Source organism: Carassius carassius, chromosome 3, assembly GCF_963082965.1.
Source record: "Carassius carassius chromosome 3, fCarCar2.1, whole genome shotgun sequence".
Lineage (NCBI taxonomy): Eukaryota > Metazoa > Chordata > Actinopteri > Cypriniformes > Cyprinidae > Carassius > Carassius carassius.
In genome coordinates, this window is record NC_081757.1 from 37,748,220 (window position 1) to 37,765,212 (window position 16,993).

General features: G+C 37.8%; 1 protein-coding gene across 8 annotated transcripts in view; it reads right to left on the reverse strand.

The window, feature by feature from the left end:
- Positions 1-16,993, reverse strand: part of csnk1g1 (casein kinase 1, gamma 1) — a 54,191-nt gene that overhangs the window by 13,503 nt on the left and 23,695 nt on the right. For 4 of the 8 annotated variants that reach the window (XM_059537369.1, XM_059537383.1, XM_059537350.1 and 1 more), the window contains exons 5-8: positions 4,408-4,556; positions 4,048-4,282; positions 3,289-3,374; positions 3,115-3,199 (exon numbers count right to left, since the gene is read on the reverse strand). In XM_059537369.1, coding sequence (XP_059393352.1) covers positions 3,115-3,199; positions 3,289-3,374; positions 4,048-4,282; positions 4,408-4,556 — 555 coding nt within the window. Of the gene's footprint in view, positions 1-3,114; positions 3,200-3,288; positions 3,375-4,047; positions 4,283-4,407; positions 4,560-16,993 lie in introns of all 8 variants that reach the window. The other 4 variants (XM_059537367.1, XM_059537377.1, XM_059537345.1 and 1 more) reach the window with 1 other exon arrangement.

Sequence of the window (16,993 nt, forward strand, 5' to 3'; positions counted from 1 at the left end):
AGTCCAGGACTAGTTGAGACCGAGTCCAAATGAGAGAAAAAAGGATCCTCTTCAAGACCACATACTTAACTACTGATAATGTATGGGATGCGAGAGACAGCATATCTCCTATTCTAAGAAAATAATTTTACATTATTATTTGTAATGATCAAAAATCATGTGCAAAGTAACAACTCTGTAGGACAGGAGTCTCCAAACTAGATCCTGGAGGGCCAATGCCGTTAAAAGTTTAGCTCCAACTGGCCTTAACACACCTATCTGGAAGTTTCTAGTGTGTCTAGTTAGAGCTTGATTAGCTGGTTCAAGTGTGTATAATTAGGGTTGGAGCTAAACTCTAAAGGACACTGGCCCTCTAGAATCGAGTTTGGAGCTGTAGGGTCAAATTATTTTTATGTACTTTATTTACATTTTATTTACTTTATAATGCTGCTGTTGCTGACATTATGTCTGTGGTCAAAAATTTAAATGACTGATGCCTTGGCACAGTGCACACACACGCAAAGTACGTTTGGCTCAACTGGGCATGCGCACATAAATACAGCAACATTTTTGTCATTCTGTACTAGGGCTTGCATAGCAGAGTCGAGCGCTGTCGGAAACAATCGACTACTCCAGCATGCATTAACCAAAATGCATACGAAGTGTTTGCAAGTACGATGTGAATTTTAGGATTACAATATTGCGTGGAGCTGTTACTTTCTTTGACCTTATCTATGTTGCATGTAAAAATAAAATATGTAATGTAATAATTAGGGTTGTGCCTGAAGCAAAATACCGTATATTTCGGACTATAAGTCGCACCTAAGTATAAGTCGTAACAGTCCAAAAATACGTCATGACGAGGAAAAAAACATATATAAGTCGCACTGGACTATAAGTCGCATTTATTTAGAACCAAGAACTAAGAGAAAACATTACCGTCTACAGCCGCGAGAGAGCGCTCTATGTCTTCAGTGTAGACTACAGGAGCACTGAGCAGCATTAGAGTGCACTCTCGCGGCTGTAGACGGTAATGTTTTCTCTTGGTTCATGTCAAATTTTGATAAATAAGTCACACCTGACTATAAGTCACAGTACCAGCCTAACTATGAATAAAAGTGCGACTTATAGTCCGGAAAATACGGTACCTTATTCGGAATGGCACAGATAATTCTGCCTGAGTACTCAGCTGAAGCTGGCACAGTCTGGTGTTTGCTAGATAACAGTTGAGCCAGGGGATCAGCGCAATATTATACACAGACCTCTAAAGTCACGAGTGTGAAGTGAATGAATGTAAATTTTATGAGTGAAAAGAGCGCAAATCAAACACAATTGATGTTGCCTCTAGTGCATCTCTCAGAAATCGGTGATTTGCAACAGTAATTTCACCTATAATAATACATCATACACGTTATATTATTTGTATATATTTAAAAGGCAATGATTTAAAGCTTTGGCTACGATATGATAAGAATAAAAGGAATAAGCACAGCACGCTCACCAATCAAACAGCCACGCTGCGCGTCTCAGTCTCTTAAAAACCAAACCAGTTCTCTCTCAAGAGTGGGCTTATGATCAGATACGGATACATTTTCTACTTTTCCTACATGTTTGCATCTTTATCTTTTGCTTGTTTGCGTGGCACACACACATTTGTTCAAGTGAAATTCACTAAACATTATAGACTCACTTAAAGAGTTCTGCGTAATGAATATGTGCACATTGCATGGATTCAGTAATTAATAAGCGTTTATTGATAAAAAAAATTTTTTAATAAAAAAATCGACTAGTAGAAATCAGTCTTGCAACCCCTATACTGTACAACATTTATTAGTATTTCATTATTGTAAATGGTAAGTTTAAGGCTATCTAGATGTAGACATAAATAAAACAATTTAACAAGAAGAAAATGAAATTAGAAACTTTTCAGAACGCAGCAAGTGCACCGCTGGTCATGCACATCCTTTCCCGTAACAAAATTGAAAGCTAAGCCAAGATGGAGAAATAGCTGATCATAGCTGTACAATGATAGCCATTTTTTTTATGAATCTATTAGCAGAGCTACTGCAAGGGATTTTTAGCACCGGAAATCCATTTATTTTTTGCTGAAACTTCTGCGTCTTCATGGAGAGCAGGTCATGGTTGCCTAGCAACAGCAGACACCACTGGAGCGCAGGCGTAGAGCACAGGATACAGAGTGCTTTGGGAAAAAGGAGAAAGCGGCGCGCCTAGCGTTTTCCACACGATTTCAGTCGCGTCAACATACAAATGTGGTTTTGTTTTGAAGGAGAATTTTTTTTTTTTTGCTGGACTCGGTCGAGACCAACGAGAACATTTGGCGAGTCCAATGACCAACTCCGAACCAAGTCCGAGTGAAAACACCAATTAGTCCAAGGCGATAGAAAAATGTCTCGAGTCCGGACTCGAGTACTAAAGCCCTAATTATAAAGCCCACGTACCTGACAGAAGTTTGGCATGTAACAGCAACTTAGCACGGTTTAAGGGTATTCTGTCCATTTGGGACACTGATATAGAACCTGCTGTATATATAGGGGTGACATACCACATTTATACACAACTGGAATACCAGGCTAATTATTTTTCACTGTATTTGGTCTATAGAGTAACTGAAGTAGGTTTCATTTTAAATGTTATTCCTCTTTAAAACAATATAAAATTTTATACCATATTTTCCCTCATAACAAGCTTGTAAGCAAGCTTAACCTTTGGTTACCAGTTTGACACAGACTGCAGCAAACGTTCCTGTTTTCTTCTAAATCAAATTACTATCTCAACGATCTCATCTTGTCACGAGTTAAACTGAGAAAACAAACACACCCAGCTCTGATGCAATATGAAATGAATTGGTTTTCCACTCAAGATATAAGCAATGTGTTCTTTTTTTAATTATCATTAACATGATCGTAATTTGAAGCAGCAGCAGTATTGTTTAATCGACTAGTCTTGCACAACGCTATTACAAAGAAACATTGTATTTTCTTTGGAATAATGTGAACTTCTGAATCCTGCAAAACAACTAGGAATGTGTATTAATAATGTAAACAGGGTCAGTTATGATTTTATGTTGACTTTAAGATTAGCTGATATGAATGCAGCACACGATGGGGGTCTCACCAGGAAAGTTCTCACAGAGAACCTCAATGGGAGTGTTTCGCTTTGTGTCCCCAATCTTCTGGTAGCGTTCCTTTAGTGTGTCAGCCTGCAAAGCACAAAACAACAACACCGTTTGATTTTCAAGAACTAAGTTAGTCACAGTTTTAATGGCTTTAACATGCTAGTTCAACATACTTTTAGTCCCTGCCAAGGGAGACTTCCCCGGAGGAAATACATGAACATGTGACCCAAGGCCTCGAGGTCATCTCTCCGACTTTGCTCTGCAAATAAATTTCCATGTCTTATTTCAAAACCATAAGAATTCAATTTATCTACAGTTCAATCATTTTCATCCATCCACTTAAAGTCCTTGCAACAAAAATGTTGAAATGTGCATGCTTGATGAACAAATGAGGTTTGTTCTCATGTATCAAACAAGTTTCAGTGGATGACAAAAAAAAACATTACTCAAAAAATGGTTCCCCGTGTATCATCACCTTTAGTCATTAACAGCATAACAGTAAGTGTTCTTGCTTTTTTATTCTGAGTTATACATGGCATAACATGCGGTTCAGTGAGTAAGTTGATAATTCAGTATCCAATTCGACTGATTCAGTGCAAGTCATTCCAAAAAAATCTTTTTTTTTTAAATTATTCAGTAAAAGTACAGCACTGTCCAGGTTGTCTGTTTATTTCTTTTCACTGTATAATCTTGGGCCACCCATTTTTCCTCTGGCATCACATTCAGTTTAGACGGCACTATCATGACTAAGGTGCTATAAATTCAATGCAACATTTAAGGAACCAAACATGTATAACATGTTCTTTAAGAGAACTGGTTCATGATTCCCAAACAACCAATCAAGAAACCACATAAAGCATTGGGATAGTGACATGCTAAATTTAATGTTTAGTCCATTTTAGGATTAGACTATGGGGGTATTTTACACTTACCTTTCCCTAAGTGTGTATTAATAGACATGTATCGAGCTGTGCCGGTAAGGCTCTTGTGCTCCCGGTAAGGAATGTGTTTTTTGGTTTCTGGGTCAATGTATTCTTTCGCAAGGCCAAAGTCTATGATGTGAATGATGTGCTCCTTCTTGTTTCCTTGTCGACCGATGAGGAAATTCTCTGGTTTCACGTCTCTGTAGATGAGGTTTTTAGAATGGACATACTCCATGCGGGATATCTGGGGAAATTGAACACATGAACTCACATTACACATTTACATTGCAAAGCATCAGTCCAACTAAACACACAGGTGGAACACTGCTCTTAAACTACAGCAGCTTTTCAGAGGGCCTATGAACTCACCAGCTGAATGGCAATCATCAGGACCGTCTTGAGGGAGAATGTTCTGTCACACAGGTCAAAGAGATCCTCAAGACTAGGACCGAGCAGCTCCAGGACCATGGCATTGTATTTCCCACAGGGCCCAAAATAGAAGACCTGAGGCAGACCCTCTACTTTAAAAGATAAAAACAGGAACATTAACTTCAATAGTCATAACATTCTCTTTTTAGTGGTTAAGTGTGTAGTTTTAATGAAATTATGACTATAAAATGATGACCTCTGCTGATTGAGGAGGAAAGCAACTTATTCCTCCAGCCACTAAATGAAAATGTCTGAATATGTAAATAAAGCTTGATTTGCCGCACGTGACTTTGAAAGCTTGCAATCACACATGAAATATGCCAAGAAACCAGCATTATCAAACTGTAGTGTCAGATAATTTAAGTAAGGTGGCTGAATCCTAAGTTTAGCATTTAGAAGTGCACCAAAATTCTAACAAGTTAGCATTTTTAGCACTTTCAGTTGCATTGTCCCAAAAAGTAAGGTTTTTGTTTTTGTTTTAAATACTAAAATATGGTCTGTGGTTCAAGCAAGCTAAAGATTTCCACATTGTATTCTACAGCATACATATTATAAAAATGATAATCGAATCAATCTGTTATTTATTTGTTTACTCTTGAAAAATTATTTACACACGAAAAATTGGTTGCTAACAAGTGTCTAAATGGGACTGCAGAGTTTGAAAAATACTGACTGTTCAGCTGACCAAACATCTTTCTGGAAAAATAAAGAAAATAAAAACTTTCAGTATATAAAAGGTTTTTTCAATTTGTGAGATGGCATGTGATCAGCTAGAGACAAAGAAGGAAAATCTGACCATGCCCACAAGCCAAGCCCCCCAACACTTATTATTACAAATATTTTAGCACATTAAAATATATATTATATTGTAATTAGGGCTTCCCTCCACTAAGGTTTTTTCTGGTCGTCTAGTAGTCGTTCATTTGAAGCATTAGTCACAAAAAATTACATCACAACCATTGCAATTTTAATACAGCAATCTCAAATTCTCACCACCCATTCATAAAAAGCCATAGAGCGAGTAAAAAGTTGTAGTGCTGATTCTACTCGCGTTTAGCGCTTTGAATCATTTAAATGCTTTTAACTGTCCTACGGATGCAGCGCTCTCAGGACCATTCCGTCCATGATGTTTTAGAAAACAATCTTTTTGCAATTAATTTAGGTAATAGCTTAAGGCCATTTGCACAATTTCAATCATCATGCAGTAACCAAAGCCTACACTACTCATTGTGTGGTGGTGTTGTAACACCCCTGAGAATAAAGTGAACTGTTGGCCTGTCGATGACTCATCTGGTGTTCAGACTGCACATAACACATTCAGTTGTTGGTTTCTATCTATCTCTGCTGATTAACACTATCACAAGCTTTCTATCGAGACTCCATTGCTAGATGCTGCTGGAACATGTGAGTAGGAATTCAAAGAGTGGGAGGAAATTCATATAGTAATACATATAGACATCCAGTCACTCAAAAAGTGGCATATTATATGAAGAAAAAAAAAACGTAATATAGTGAGCTTCAGTTCATCAGTTGTAAAAAGCGATTTAAGGGCAGCAGTGTAGTGCCTTTGGAGTGCCTCAAGGAGCCAGCACCATAATGGTGATGCGCTGGATACTGTACTGTAGTCACTTTGTGTGAAGTGTCAGGGCTTGAAGCAGGACCCAAAACAGGAAAGACATTTTTTCAGTTCAACAAAACAAGATGTTCTTGCACTGTTCATACTGTAAAATGGACATGAATTGTATGGTTTAACAAATGCGACAAACAAGTCATGAACAAAAAACAACAAACGTTATGCACTGAGACAACCAGTCAGTAGTCAGTGTTACCACCTATGACACCGATCACAGCCTCACTTCGCTTGTGCATGCTTGAGATGAGGTTTTTGATATTCTGTTGAGGGATGGCTTGCCATTACTCTAGCAATGCTTTTTTGAAACTCCACACAGGTTTCTGGAGGGACCTGGCATGCTTGCACTTATGACTGTAGCTGCTCCCAAAAGTGTTTAAATGGAGTCAGGTTACCAGGCGAGCCACTCCATCCTTAAGATGCCCTCCTCCTCCTCCAAGTATTCCAACACCAGCCTCGCTTAATGTGAGCCATCGTTGTTATCCATAAGCACGAAACTGGCCACATTGCACCAGCATACAGTAGCACAACTGGTCTCAGGATATCATCCCTATACCTTTGTCCTGTCGGGCTGCCATTTTCAGTGATGACAAGCGCAGTCCTTCCACCCACGGAGATGCCTCCCCAAACCATGACTGATGATCTGCCAATACTGTAATGCTGTACAACATTTTGTGGCAAATTTCTTCCCTTGTACGACACCAGACCCTCCTACGCCTGTCTAGGAAGTTCACGCAGAACCGAGACTCATCTGTGAAGAGCACTGTACACCACTGATTCATTGTCCCAACTGCTGTGTTTTATGGCCCACTGCAGACTTGCCAGTTTGTATGCTCTGGAAAGAGACACACTCACAGCTAGCCTTCTGGCTCTCAAGCCAACTTCATGAAGCCATCTCCTCTCGGTCTGAGTGGACACTCGGACATCTATTGCATCCTGAAGGTCGTTTTGCAGGCTGACTGCAGGCATGAAATGATTTCTGCAGGCATGCAGGTTCAAGTATCGGTCTTGATTTGGTGTTGTGACTGGTTATCTGCCTCCACCATGCTTTCTACTCACACTTCCAAACCTTTTGAACGTGTTCCAGGCTCTGGAAATGACACTTTGAGACGTCCTCACTGTGTCTGCAACTTCACGCTGAGTCATGCCTCTTTGCAGCTTACCAATGGCCCTGTTGAGGTCAAAATCCTGCAATCTCACTAAATGTGGCATTTTATATGCTTTCTGACCTTAAGTGAAGCTTGCAGAGCATTAAATGATGAGCAGTTACCAATTACGGATACCTGTGACAGGTCAGTTGGTACCCTAATGACAAACAATCATGTCTGAAGACCATCAAAAGCCATTAAGGATGACATTTCATTAATGACAACATTGACTAATAACAGGAACACATATTGGTTTTAGGACAACTTTGATGAAAGGTTATGATCCACTTGTTGACCAAATGTTGATTGGTGTATACAAAAAATATGCACAATATGCTATATATAGTGCGAGGAAAAAATAACACCAGTATTGTGCTAATCTGGCAACATTGTACTGTGGATCATAAGAAACAGCTCATTTAGAATTGAAAAATGTTTTATTATTGTGTAATGAGTGATGTTTTCCCTCTATAATTAAAAAAAGGAAGAAAAAAAAAAACTCAAAACGGAAATTTCACAATCTATATTTAAAGGGGTCATATGTGATTTACATTTTTCCTTTCTCTTTGGAGTGCTACAAGCTCTTGGTGCATAATAAAGATCTGTAAAGTTGCAAAGACTAAAGTCTCAAATCCAAAGACATATTCTTAATAAAAGTTAAGAGTTAACCACGCCTACACAAACCTGCTCATTATAACATGCCCCCACATGGGAAGATTTGAATGACGCCACACAAATGTTCATGCAAAGAAAGGCGGTGTAACTCTGATTCTCGCTGTTGCCGCCGGTGCCATGTCGTGGAGACACTGTGTTTTGTTGTGAAAGCGAAAATACTATGTTTGGCCTTCCAAAAGAGGACAAAAAAATCAGTGGTTAAGTTGTATTTACAACACTGTTCCAGAACAGTTCAACCACAATATTCAGATGTGTGCAGCGCATTTCATGGAAGAACAGGACTGTTTCCTGAGTAGCCTACAATGCCAAAGTGTCTGTTTCTATAAAGTGGGACAATAACAATTTTGCAAGGACAGTCTGGCACTTTTGACTCACTTCCTGTAAGTACATTTACATGTTTAAAGTATTTGCCACTGACGATTCAAATGTGAGTTTTAAGCAGTGTAGAGCAGCGCTTGTTGTTTATCGTTTCTCCAATCACAAATGCAAAGATGGATTTATGTTCACACAGATTTAGGCAACACAACATGTAAAAAGTAGAAGTCTTTATAATCAGTAATTATGTCCCAACTGGATGCAGCAAATGCCTCGTTTATAATGGGTCTTACTGTTTTTGTCTTGTTGCACCGGGACACACTGCATGACGGTATGGTAAGGGGCATAACATTTCATTCACACGCCTGAGGTACTGGGCCAATCACAATGCACTGGACAACTGGCCAATCAGAGCACACCTCACTTTTCAGAACGATGGGCTTTGTAAAAATCTACGCGCTTTAGAAAGGTGGGGAAAAGACAGATAACAATACTGTACATTATGTGGAAAATAATGTTTTTTTAACCTTAAACTTCATGAACACATTGCATTACACCAAATATACCAAATAATGTTCTTTTTAGCAGCATCACATGACCCCTTTAAATAAATAGACAAAAAATATGTTAAATTCTTATTTTGGAATTTTAAGTTTATTTGTTGCTTGTGGCAATTATTGCCAAGGTGCCAGGGCTTGGTATCCCACCAAAACACCACAATCTATCCAATTTAATGTAATAGTATCTGCAATATACCATTCCATTAAAATACATGGATTGTGGTGAGAAATACTGCATAAAAACAACAACAACAAAAAAAGATTCCAGGGAGGCCTAGGTCTGACTAAACCAAGTGCAGTGTAATTCTCCCAGTCAGTCCTACTTCTGAGTCCTCAGTGCTCCAACAAAACGCCATCTGCCAGCAGCCCATTTGAGAGCAGAGCCACCTACGCCCGCTCAAACACAGATGTCTGACTGTAGAGGAGAAACCATGTGACTCTGCTGCCTCAGTTCACATACACCAGCCTGCAGTGACGCAGGTCACTTCTGCCACATTGCATACTTAAACAAACCCCAGTTCAGCCGGAGAATCAAAGACAAAGACTGGGAGAGTCTGGATTTATCATGCCTGAGCTGGTTGATCAGTAGCCAAGCATTTTCTATCCAAACTCAGATTCAAGTCCCAATGCCAAGGCTGCCCAGAGGAGTATCAGAGTTCAACACGATACCTCTACACATTAACCACAAACAAAAGAGAACTGTACTGGACTTTCTAGAGGAAGAGAAAAGAGTGTTACCTTCGTTTGGCTGGGATCTGCTAGCGTGATGGGAAATTACATGTGTGTATTAAGTTGTTAAATATCAATGGTTCATAAGGAAGTATTTTCTAAAGGACATCAGAGTAAGGGTCATCTTTATAAACGATGATAGTAGAATATTGATAAGTCATTTCTTAACACAAAGTACTATGGCATTTCAACTGTTTTTGAGGATTATACCATTCTAAAGCAACTTGCAAATACTAGTGCAACCCTCTAAGCACACCTTGGCAATATAATAATTTATTGTTTACTCGGCAGACTGATATACTATTCACACAGAAACACACATATATATATATATGATTCCAATCAGCTTATCTTTGTAAAATGGCACAGCTTCTTAAATCTTAGCTTTCTTAATCAGTCAGTCAAGCATTATATTATGGTATTAAGCACTATTTAATGATAGTACTTTAGTGATTAGAACTAAAACCTAATAACCATGTATGAATGCATATTTGTCATTTTAACTGAACTTAAGACAGGTGGTGATGCTTAAGATATTTTTGGTCATAGAGGATTTCTGTAAAAAAAAAAAAAAAAGTAATAGATCATATTAATTATTAAAAGATAATACTACTACTAATTCTACTACCATACGGACAATATACAATGCACTATGGATTGAGCTGCTGGGTTCATGAATATCAATCACGTTGACGTTGCTGAAATCAAAACAGGGATGGTAATAGATGAGTGCCAGCCAATGAAATTGTCATTTGCGCATTAGCTCCGCCCACTACAGGAGAAACCAGCATATCTGCTGCTTGTACGAAAAAGTTGAGTAATTCTAAATTAACTCCATTATTTTGACAGGAAAATACATCAAATAATATAGTTTACATTTATTGTGTTGATTCAGCGTGGTAAGACTCTCGCTCTCTCTCTTTGCATGTGCGAGAAACAGCGCTATCAGCAAAGTGACGGCAAGTTGTGTGCCTTCACAAAGAGTTTACAGTTCGGCAAATACAGGTGCACTGTGTGACCATTGAGATGAACTGAAAAGTACAGATCGCTTAGTAGAGAGCGAAACTCTGAAGCACTCAGTCAGTGTTCAGCGAGTGAAAATGTGAAAATAGCCTTGAACTAGGGCTGGATGAGTAATCGAAAAGTAATCGAAACCGAAATTCAGAACCTCTAACCGACTTAATTTTCCCATGTCAGTTATTTCGGTTTTTTAATCCTGTTAATACTTCCCCCTTAAAAGCATACTACCGCGTGTGTAGCCACATGACTCTGCCCCGTCCAGTCAGTGGCATAAAAGCAAAACACGCGCGTGAGCGGTGAGCCTTGCGTCTTCACTAAACTTTGTCAGTTGTATTTGTTTTATGGTTTGGACATTTAAGCGATTAGACGATCGGATGTAGGGCTGCTCCGATCATGATCGGTTGATCGTTAATGCGCATCTCGTCAGTAAAGCCGCAGCTTCTCAGTTAACAATGGCTCTGTGTAGTAACAGCTGCTCTATGTGAAATCACGCACCTGATGGAATTTACCGCTGATTAGAGAACCGGCTTTACTGACGAGATGCGCATAACGATCGGCCAGCTGCATTGTGGCATGAACACTCATATAAACAGTAGCTGTGAACATCGCGCGCACAGAGGAACACAAAAACTAGTTGTCAGCGCTGTTCTGTGATTTATTACTAAAGTAGCTTAGAATCTTAAAACTTATTATAGCATATTTTTCTACTTTTGAAGGAACTAGGCTATTTACAACCCAAAGCTTCACAATAAAATAGAGACAGTATGACTAATTCACACACGCAATCACTCGTACTGGTTCTTGTGCCAATTTATCTTTATCTGATCTTTATTTATCTCTTACACCGAGCAATAATCTATAAGAAATGTTACGGACATAGATAAAATAACTGCTGATAGGGAGCTATGATGTCAGATCGCGCTTTCAATAGGAAAAAATATTCCACCTTTACTAGTCGATCTCAACCGTCTGGCTGAGGTCAGTCTAAAAAGACGCTCAGGACAGTTGACAGAATGCTGCTGCGTGTCGTCATGAAAGCGTATCATTTTCACGTGTTATTAAGCCTTGCCACTTGCCAATTTAACCATTCAAAAAACTTTAAAGCATTCAAACAAGACGCGGAAAAGCTGAACTGAGCAGCTGGTTACTCGCACTGTGCTCGGTGCGCACGCGGAGAGAGAGCCGCGTCTCACAGACAGCAACACTGAACTGAGCTCTCCTTTGTGGAATTGCTAATGCAACCTTTTCACACCACAGACTGAACACAATTAATCATTGCTTGGTAATTGGCCAACAAAGTATTGACTGTTGTCTGAAGTTTTGTTTGATAGAAAGATATGTAATGGATTAAAATCAAAGTTATCTGAAATTATCAAGATGAATTTGTTCTGACAGTTTAACTCTGTTTAAGTTCTTGTCATATTTTATTATCATTTTCTAAACTATAGCAAATAAACTGATAATGTGAGAAATGTTGAAGTTGTCTGAATAAATTTTGGTTTGACTATGTTTAATTTTTACAGTGCTATTTTACATTTAATTATTCGGTTTCTGTACCTGGACACTTACAAACTTGAAAAAACTTAAACACTGTGTAAATAGCACAAACAAATAAACAGAACGAACATACAAATTAAACACTTTCAAACAGGGCCCACTGGTACAACCTGCACCGGGGCCCTGCTAACCCCAACTATGGCCCTGCTAACAGTACAAACCTTGTCAGTGAGCTACGAGGGCAAAAAAACAAAACAGAAACAAAATAATCGTTCATTAATCGTAATCGAGGTAAAATGTTCAATTAATCGAGGTTTTGATTTTAGGCCATAATCGTCCAGCCCTACCTTGAACACACACATTGGCGAGTAAAATCTAAGAATTTATTAGCCAATGGCTAACAATAGACATAATTTAGTTGCCCAGAGTAAAATTTTGTTGCATATGCGAGTGATTTACTCGCAATGTAGAGGATTGTAGTGTACAGGGCTGGGTTAAAGATATTGACATCTCGATATTAATCGATTCTCTTCTGTATGGAACGATATCGATTCTTAAATCCCAACAAACTCGATTAATCTTGCCTGTTTTCAGTTAATGGATGGAACATTGAAGGGCACTTTCCATCCAATAAATAGCAATAAGCATTGTGCTTTGGTACTTTTAATATTGAAACAAAGTGTCAGGATTTAATTTATGTAAATTGTATTGCAGTATACAAACAATAAATGCTTTTTTGTCACGGTTTAATCTGGAGAGACAGATCGCTGTAGCGCCTCAGTTTAACAGACCCAGCAATGCGAGGTGCACTTGAACTGATCATCTCCTCCACATTAAAACTAGTTTCAGCACAAAATAAACATGAGTCATGACTAAACATCTGAAGGTAAGTTAAAAGAAAGAGTACAACTTTACAAGCCGTATCCTGTCTCATGTAATTGCTCAATCAGTGTTTCAGCCATGCAAAGACATAAAAATAACAGCTTGTAAACAATGTTTTCATTTAGCCAAAAACTGAAACCACAAATAAAGTTTTCTAATTAAATTTGGGTAACTTGGTAATGATACTCTGCGTTGTTTAGGATATTATGTACCCAGGTGATAAACTGAAAACCAGTGATAGTATACTTGTTTGGCAATGAGCCACCTCTCTGTATTTTCTCTATACTCACAGTCATAATGTGGCATTAGAAAAAAAACTAATCATACACAACTCTTTGGATCAAAATTATAATTTTTTTCCATTTTGGTTGAAAAAATTCAGTTGCTCACTACATGAGAAGATATTTTCTTGTTAGTCAACTATTGTGACTAATCCTTTCTGGATGAATCACACTGTACTGGGGTGGAAATTGCAGGGTACCTCACGATACGATACAAATCACGATACATGGCTCAAGATATGATAATATCATGAATACAGCGATTCTGCGATAATCGATACATTGCTAGACAATCCTATAATAATACATCACAATATCTAACTATGAAAATAAAATGCCTGTGAAAACATTAAGTGCAAGTTTTCTCTCTATTCAAGTCCAAACTGATAGAAAACAGCACAAAAAGTTCTGTAAATCAAATGTAATATGTTAAGTAAATTAATCATTTTATTCTTGGATTATTAAAAGCTTACACATTTCTTTGTGTAAACCAACACATTTAACTGCTTATCAATTTTATACAGGCTATATATATATATATATATATATATATATATATATATATATATATACACACACATATATATATGTATATATATATATATATATTTAAGGGCTGAAACGATTCCTCGAGTAACTCGATTACAAAAAAATGATCGAGGCAAATTCCTCTGCCTTGAAGCCTCTTTTAACTTATTTTAAATCTAACGTCAGGTTCTTTCGCAATGATTTTTTTAATGTGACAACGCGTTTACGTCACCCACAAAGCGGAAGGAGACACAAGCTCTGCGTCCGAAATTGCATACTGCAAGGAGTCAGCAGTGTTTTGATTTGAGGGCGTGGGCAAACGTAAAGAGAACGTCGTGGCGTGTGTCCATTGCAAGATAGAGCTGGCATACCACAACTATAGGCCCTATGATTTCCGCGATGCAGAAACGTGGAGGGAATCGCGGAATCCAGTCATAAAAACGGAATTTACAGTTTAACGCGGAATGGCACGGAATTTGCCAAATTTTGAATGAATTAATCAAAAATAGGTCATTGCACTTACATCAAATCACAATATGAATCCTGCATGTTCTGTGGGTTTCTGTTAATGAATGGAGCAGAAGTGCGTCTTCCTTTATTAACACACACTGAAGCGCAGGTGACGCTCGCGATATTTTCAGCGTCTGCTGTTTCACTAAATAAGGACGTGAACACATGAACAACATCTCCAGAACTGCTCTGACAGTCACTTCATGAGCATTTGACCGTTTGATTTGAGTAAAACTAGCGTCACATAGCATACACAGAACTGTAAAGGTACGTCAACCCGTCAAAATAAAAGTCCTGTATTACTATTGTTCAGCAGAATGTACATAGCCTACTACTAAAAAAAATAAATAATAATAAAACATTAAGGTTTAATCACACAAAATTTCTTCCATGTTTTATTTTTAATAGCAAATCCCCTTTGTTTACCAAAAAGTTAAGTTTGCTTAATTTTCAATAATTAAAAGATAAATTAAATGTTTTATGTGTTTAATGTTTAACGTGCATCTCAGAAAATGCTTTATTTAAAACCCCCAACTGAATGGCACTTAAATGCACTTAATTCATCTGTCAACTTTGTCTGTACTTGAACTGTGAACAATGACAATAGAGAAACAATGGGTAATAATTAAATGTCTATTTTTTTTTCTATAAAAGGAAACTAAGTTGTTAATTTTTAGAGACCCAGGAGTCTTATTTTCTCTTGCATAATTAATATTGCACTTTAATTAATATTGCACTTTAATTTAATTTTTGGTAGAATACTCGATTACTAAATTATTTGATAGCTACAGCCCTAATATATATATATATATATATATATATATATATATACACACACACACACACCGTTCCACCCCTTCAATTATATTTGTGTATATATATTAGAGGTGTGAACCTACACTGGTCTCACGGTTCGGTTCGATTACGATTATCAAGTCATCGATTCAGTTCGATTCGATTATCTCGATGCATCACGATGCATTGATGATGCACTGCCTCCTTATTTTTCAATTTTGCTTCATGTATACAATTTTGTCAATAAATACAAGCAGTCAGATATATGAACTGAACCTTTAATTTTACCTGAAACACGCTTCTTGAATGTATCAAACATTAAATAAAACTCAAGTCTGGGCACAGAAGACAACAGCAGCATTAGATTAGAACACACAAATGTAAGTACTAAAAGTGCATAATGCAGGGAGTGTACTTAAATACTTATATAGTGCAGTGTACTTTCTTGTAAAACATTTAAATATTGACATTGAAATTAAATTACAAACCAAAATAAACAAGGAGGCCAAATCTACTTGAATATAATCAATATACAAAAAACTAAATCTGCACTTCAGCAGTGTTTTTTAATACACAAAATATGATATTCGTCGGATTCTGCCCAAAAGCCTGGAGAGCGCGCCCACTTTAAGAGCGCGCTGAGATGCCAGATTCAGCGTATGCGCGAAGCATGTTACGTGAGGGAATTTTCCGAATTGAGCTGCAGCGATCATGTTCGACGCATTATCTGTTACAAGCACTACATCCTTATGTGATAGCTGCCATTCATCCACGACATGAGACAGTAGCTCTGCCAGATGAGCACCCGTGTGAGACTCATAAACGGCTCACGTTTGCAGCACATGAGACAAAATCTTCCAGTCATCGCTAATGTAATGTGCCGTTTTCCACTACAGAAAAGGGCCGTATATCCTTTGCAATAAAAGATGCCACTGCTCTGGTAATTCTCTGCCCTCGCACTGAGTTTGGCGGCAACGTTGATATAAGTTGATAAATTTTTGGCTGAGCTGGATCCACAATGGCACTGACAGGCGTTTGCAGCTCGGGGTGAAAACGACTGACGTGGTTTCTCATGTTTTTGCGTGACATGATTTGCACACAGCGTGTGTCTTGTCAAGGTTGGGCTTACCGTGTTGTTGATAAAAACCGAAATGTGCCCAAATGTCGGCTTTTAAAGTGGTTGGAGCATTTTTTATTGCACGCTCAGGCATTTCGCCTCCCTCTGCCATTGTATGCCGCGACTAAGCACGCGGTGATGACGTCAGAAATGCGTCAGTACATTATAACCGGTTATGGGCTATTACTGAACAGAAACCGAATCGTCCTCGCCTGAATCGCGATGCACCGTAGAAACGATTAATTTTGATATATATATATATATATATATATATATATATATATATATATATATATATATATATATATATATATATATATATATATATATATATATATATATATATATATATATATATATATATATATATACACCATTCCACCCCTTCAATTATATATATATATATATATATACAAATATAATTGAAGGGGTGGAACGGTTCAACTATTTCACGGTTCGGTTTGTATCACCGTTTTACAGTCATCCGCATTCTGGGAAGTGCCACCACAAGAAGAACATGGTATGAATTAAGATCTTTTGTATGTTTAAAAAAATATATAGATACTTGGTGCCAGAGTATAGATAATGTCTCACAGCAGGAAATATCGCGTTAAATTGGCACATTGATTTATCGTCCCACCCCTACACTGTACCATAGTAATGCCACTATTAAAACTTCATTTAGCTTTTAAGTGGACTGAGCTCACTCATGATGCAAGAAAATCGTTTAAGTTTACAAATCTCTTGGCATTACGTGAGCCTCCATCTAGCCTGAAGAACAGAGAGAGATGGAGAGGAGACAAATAGGATGGACTTGCATTACATAAGTGCTATGGGTG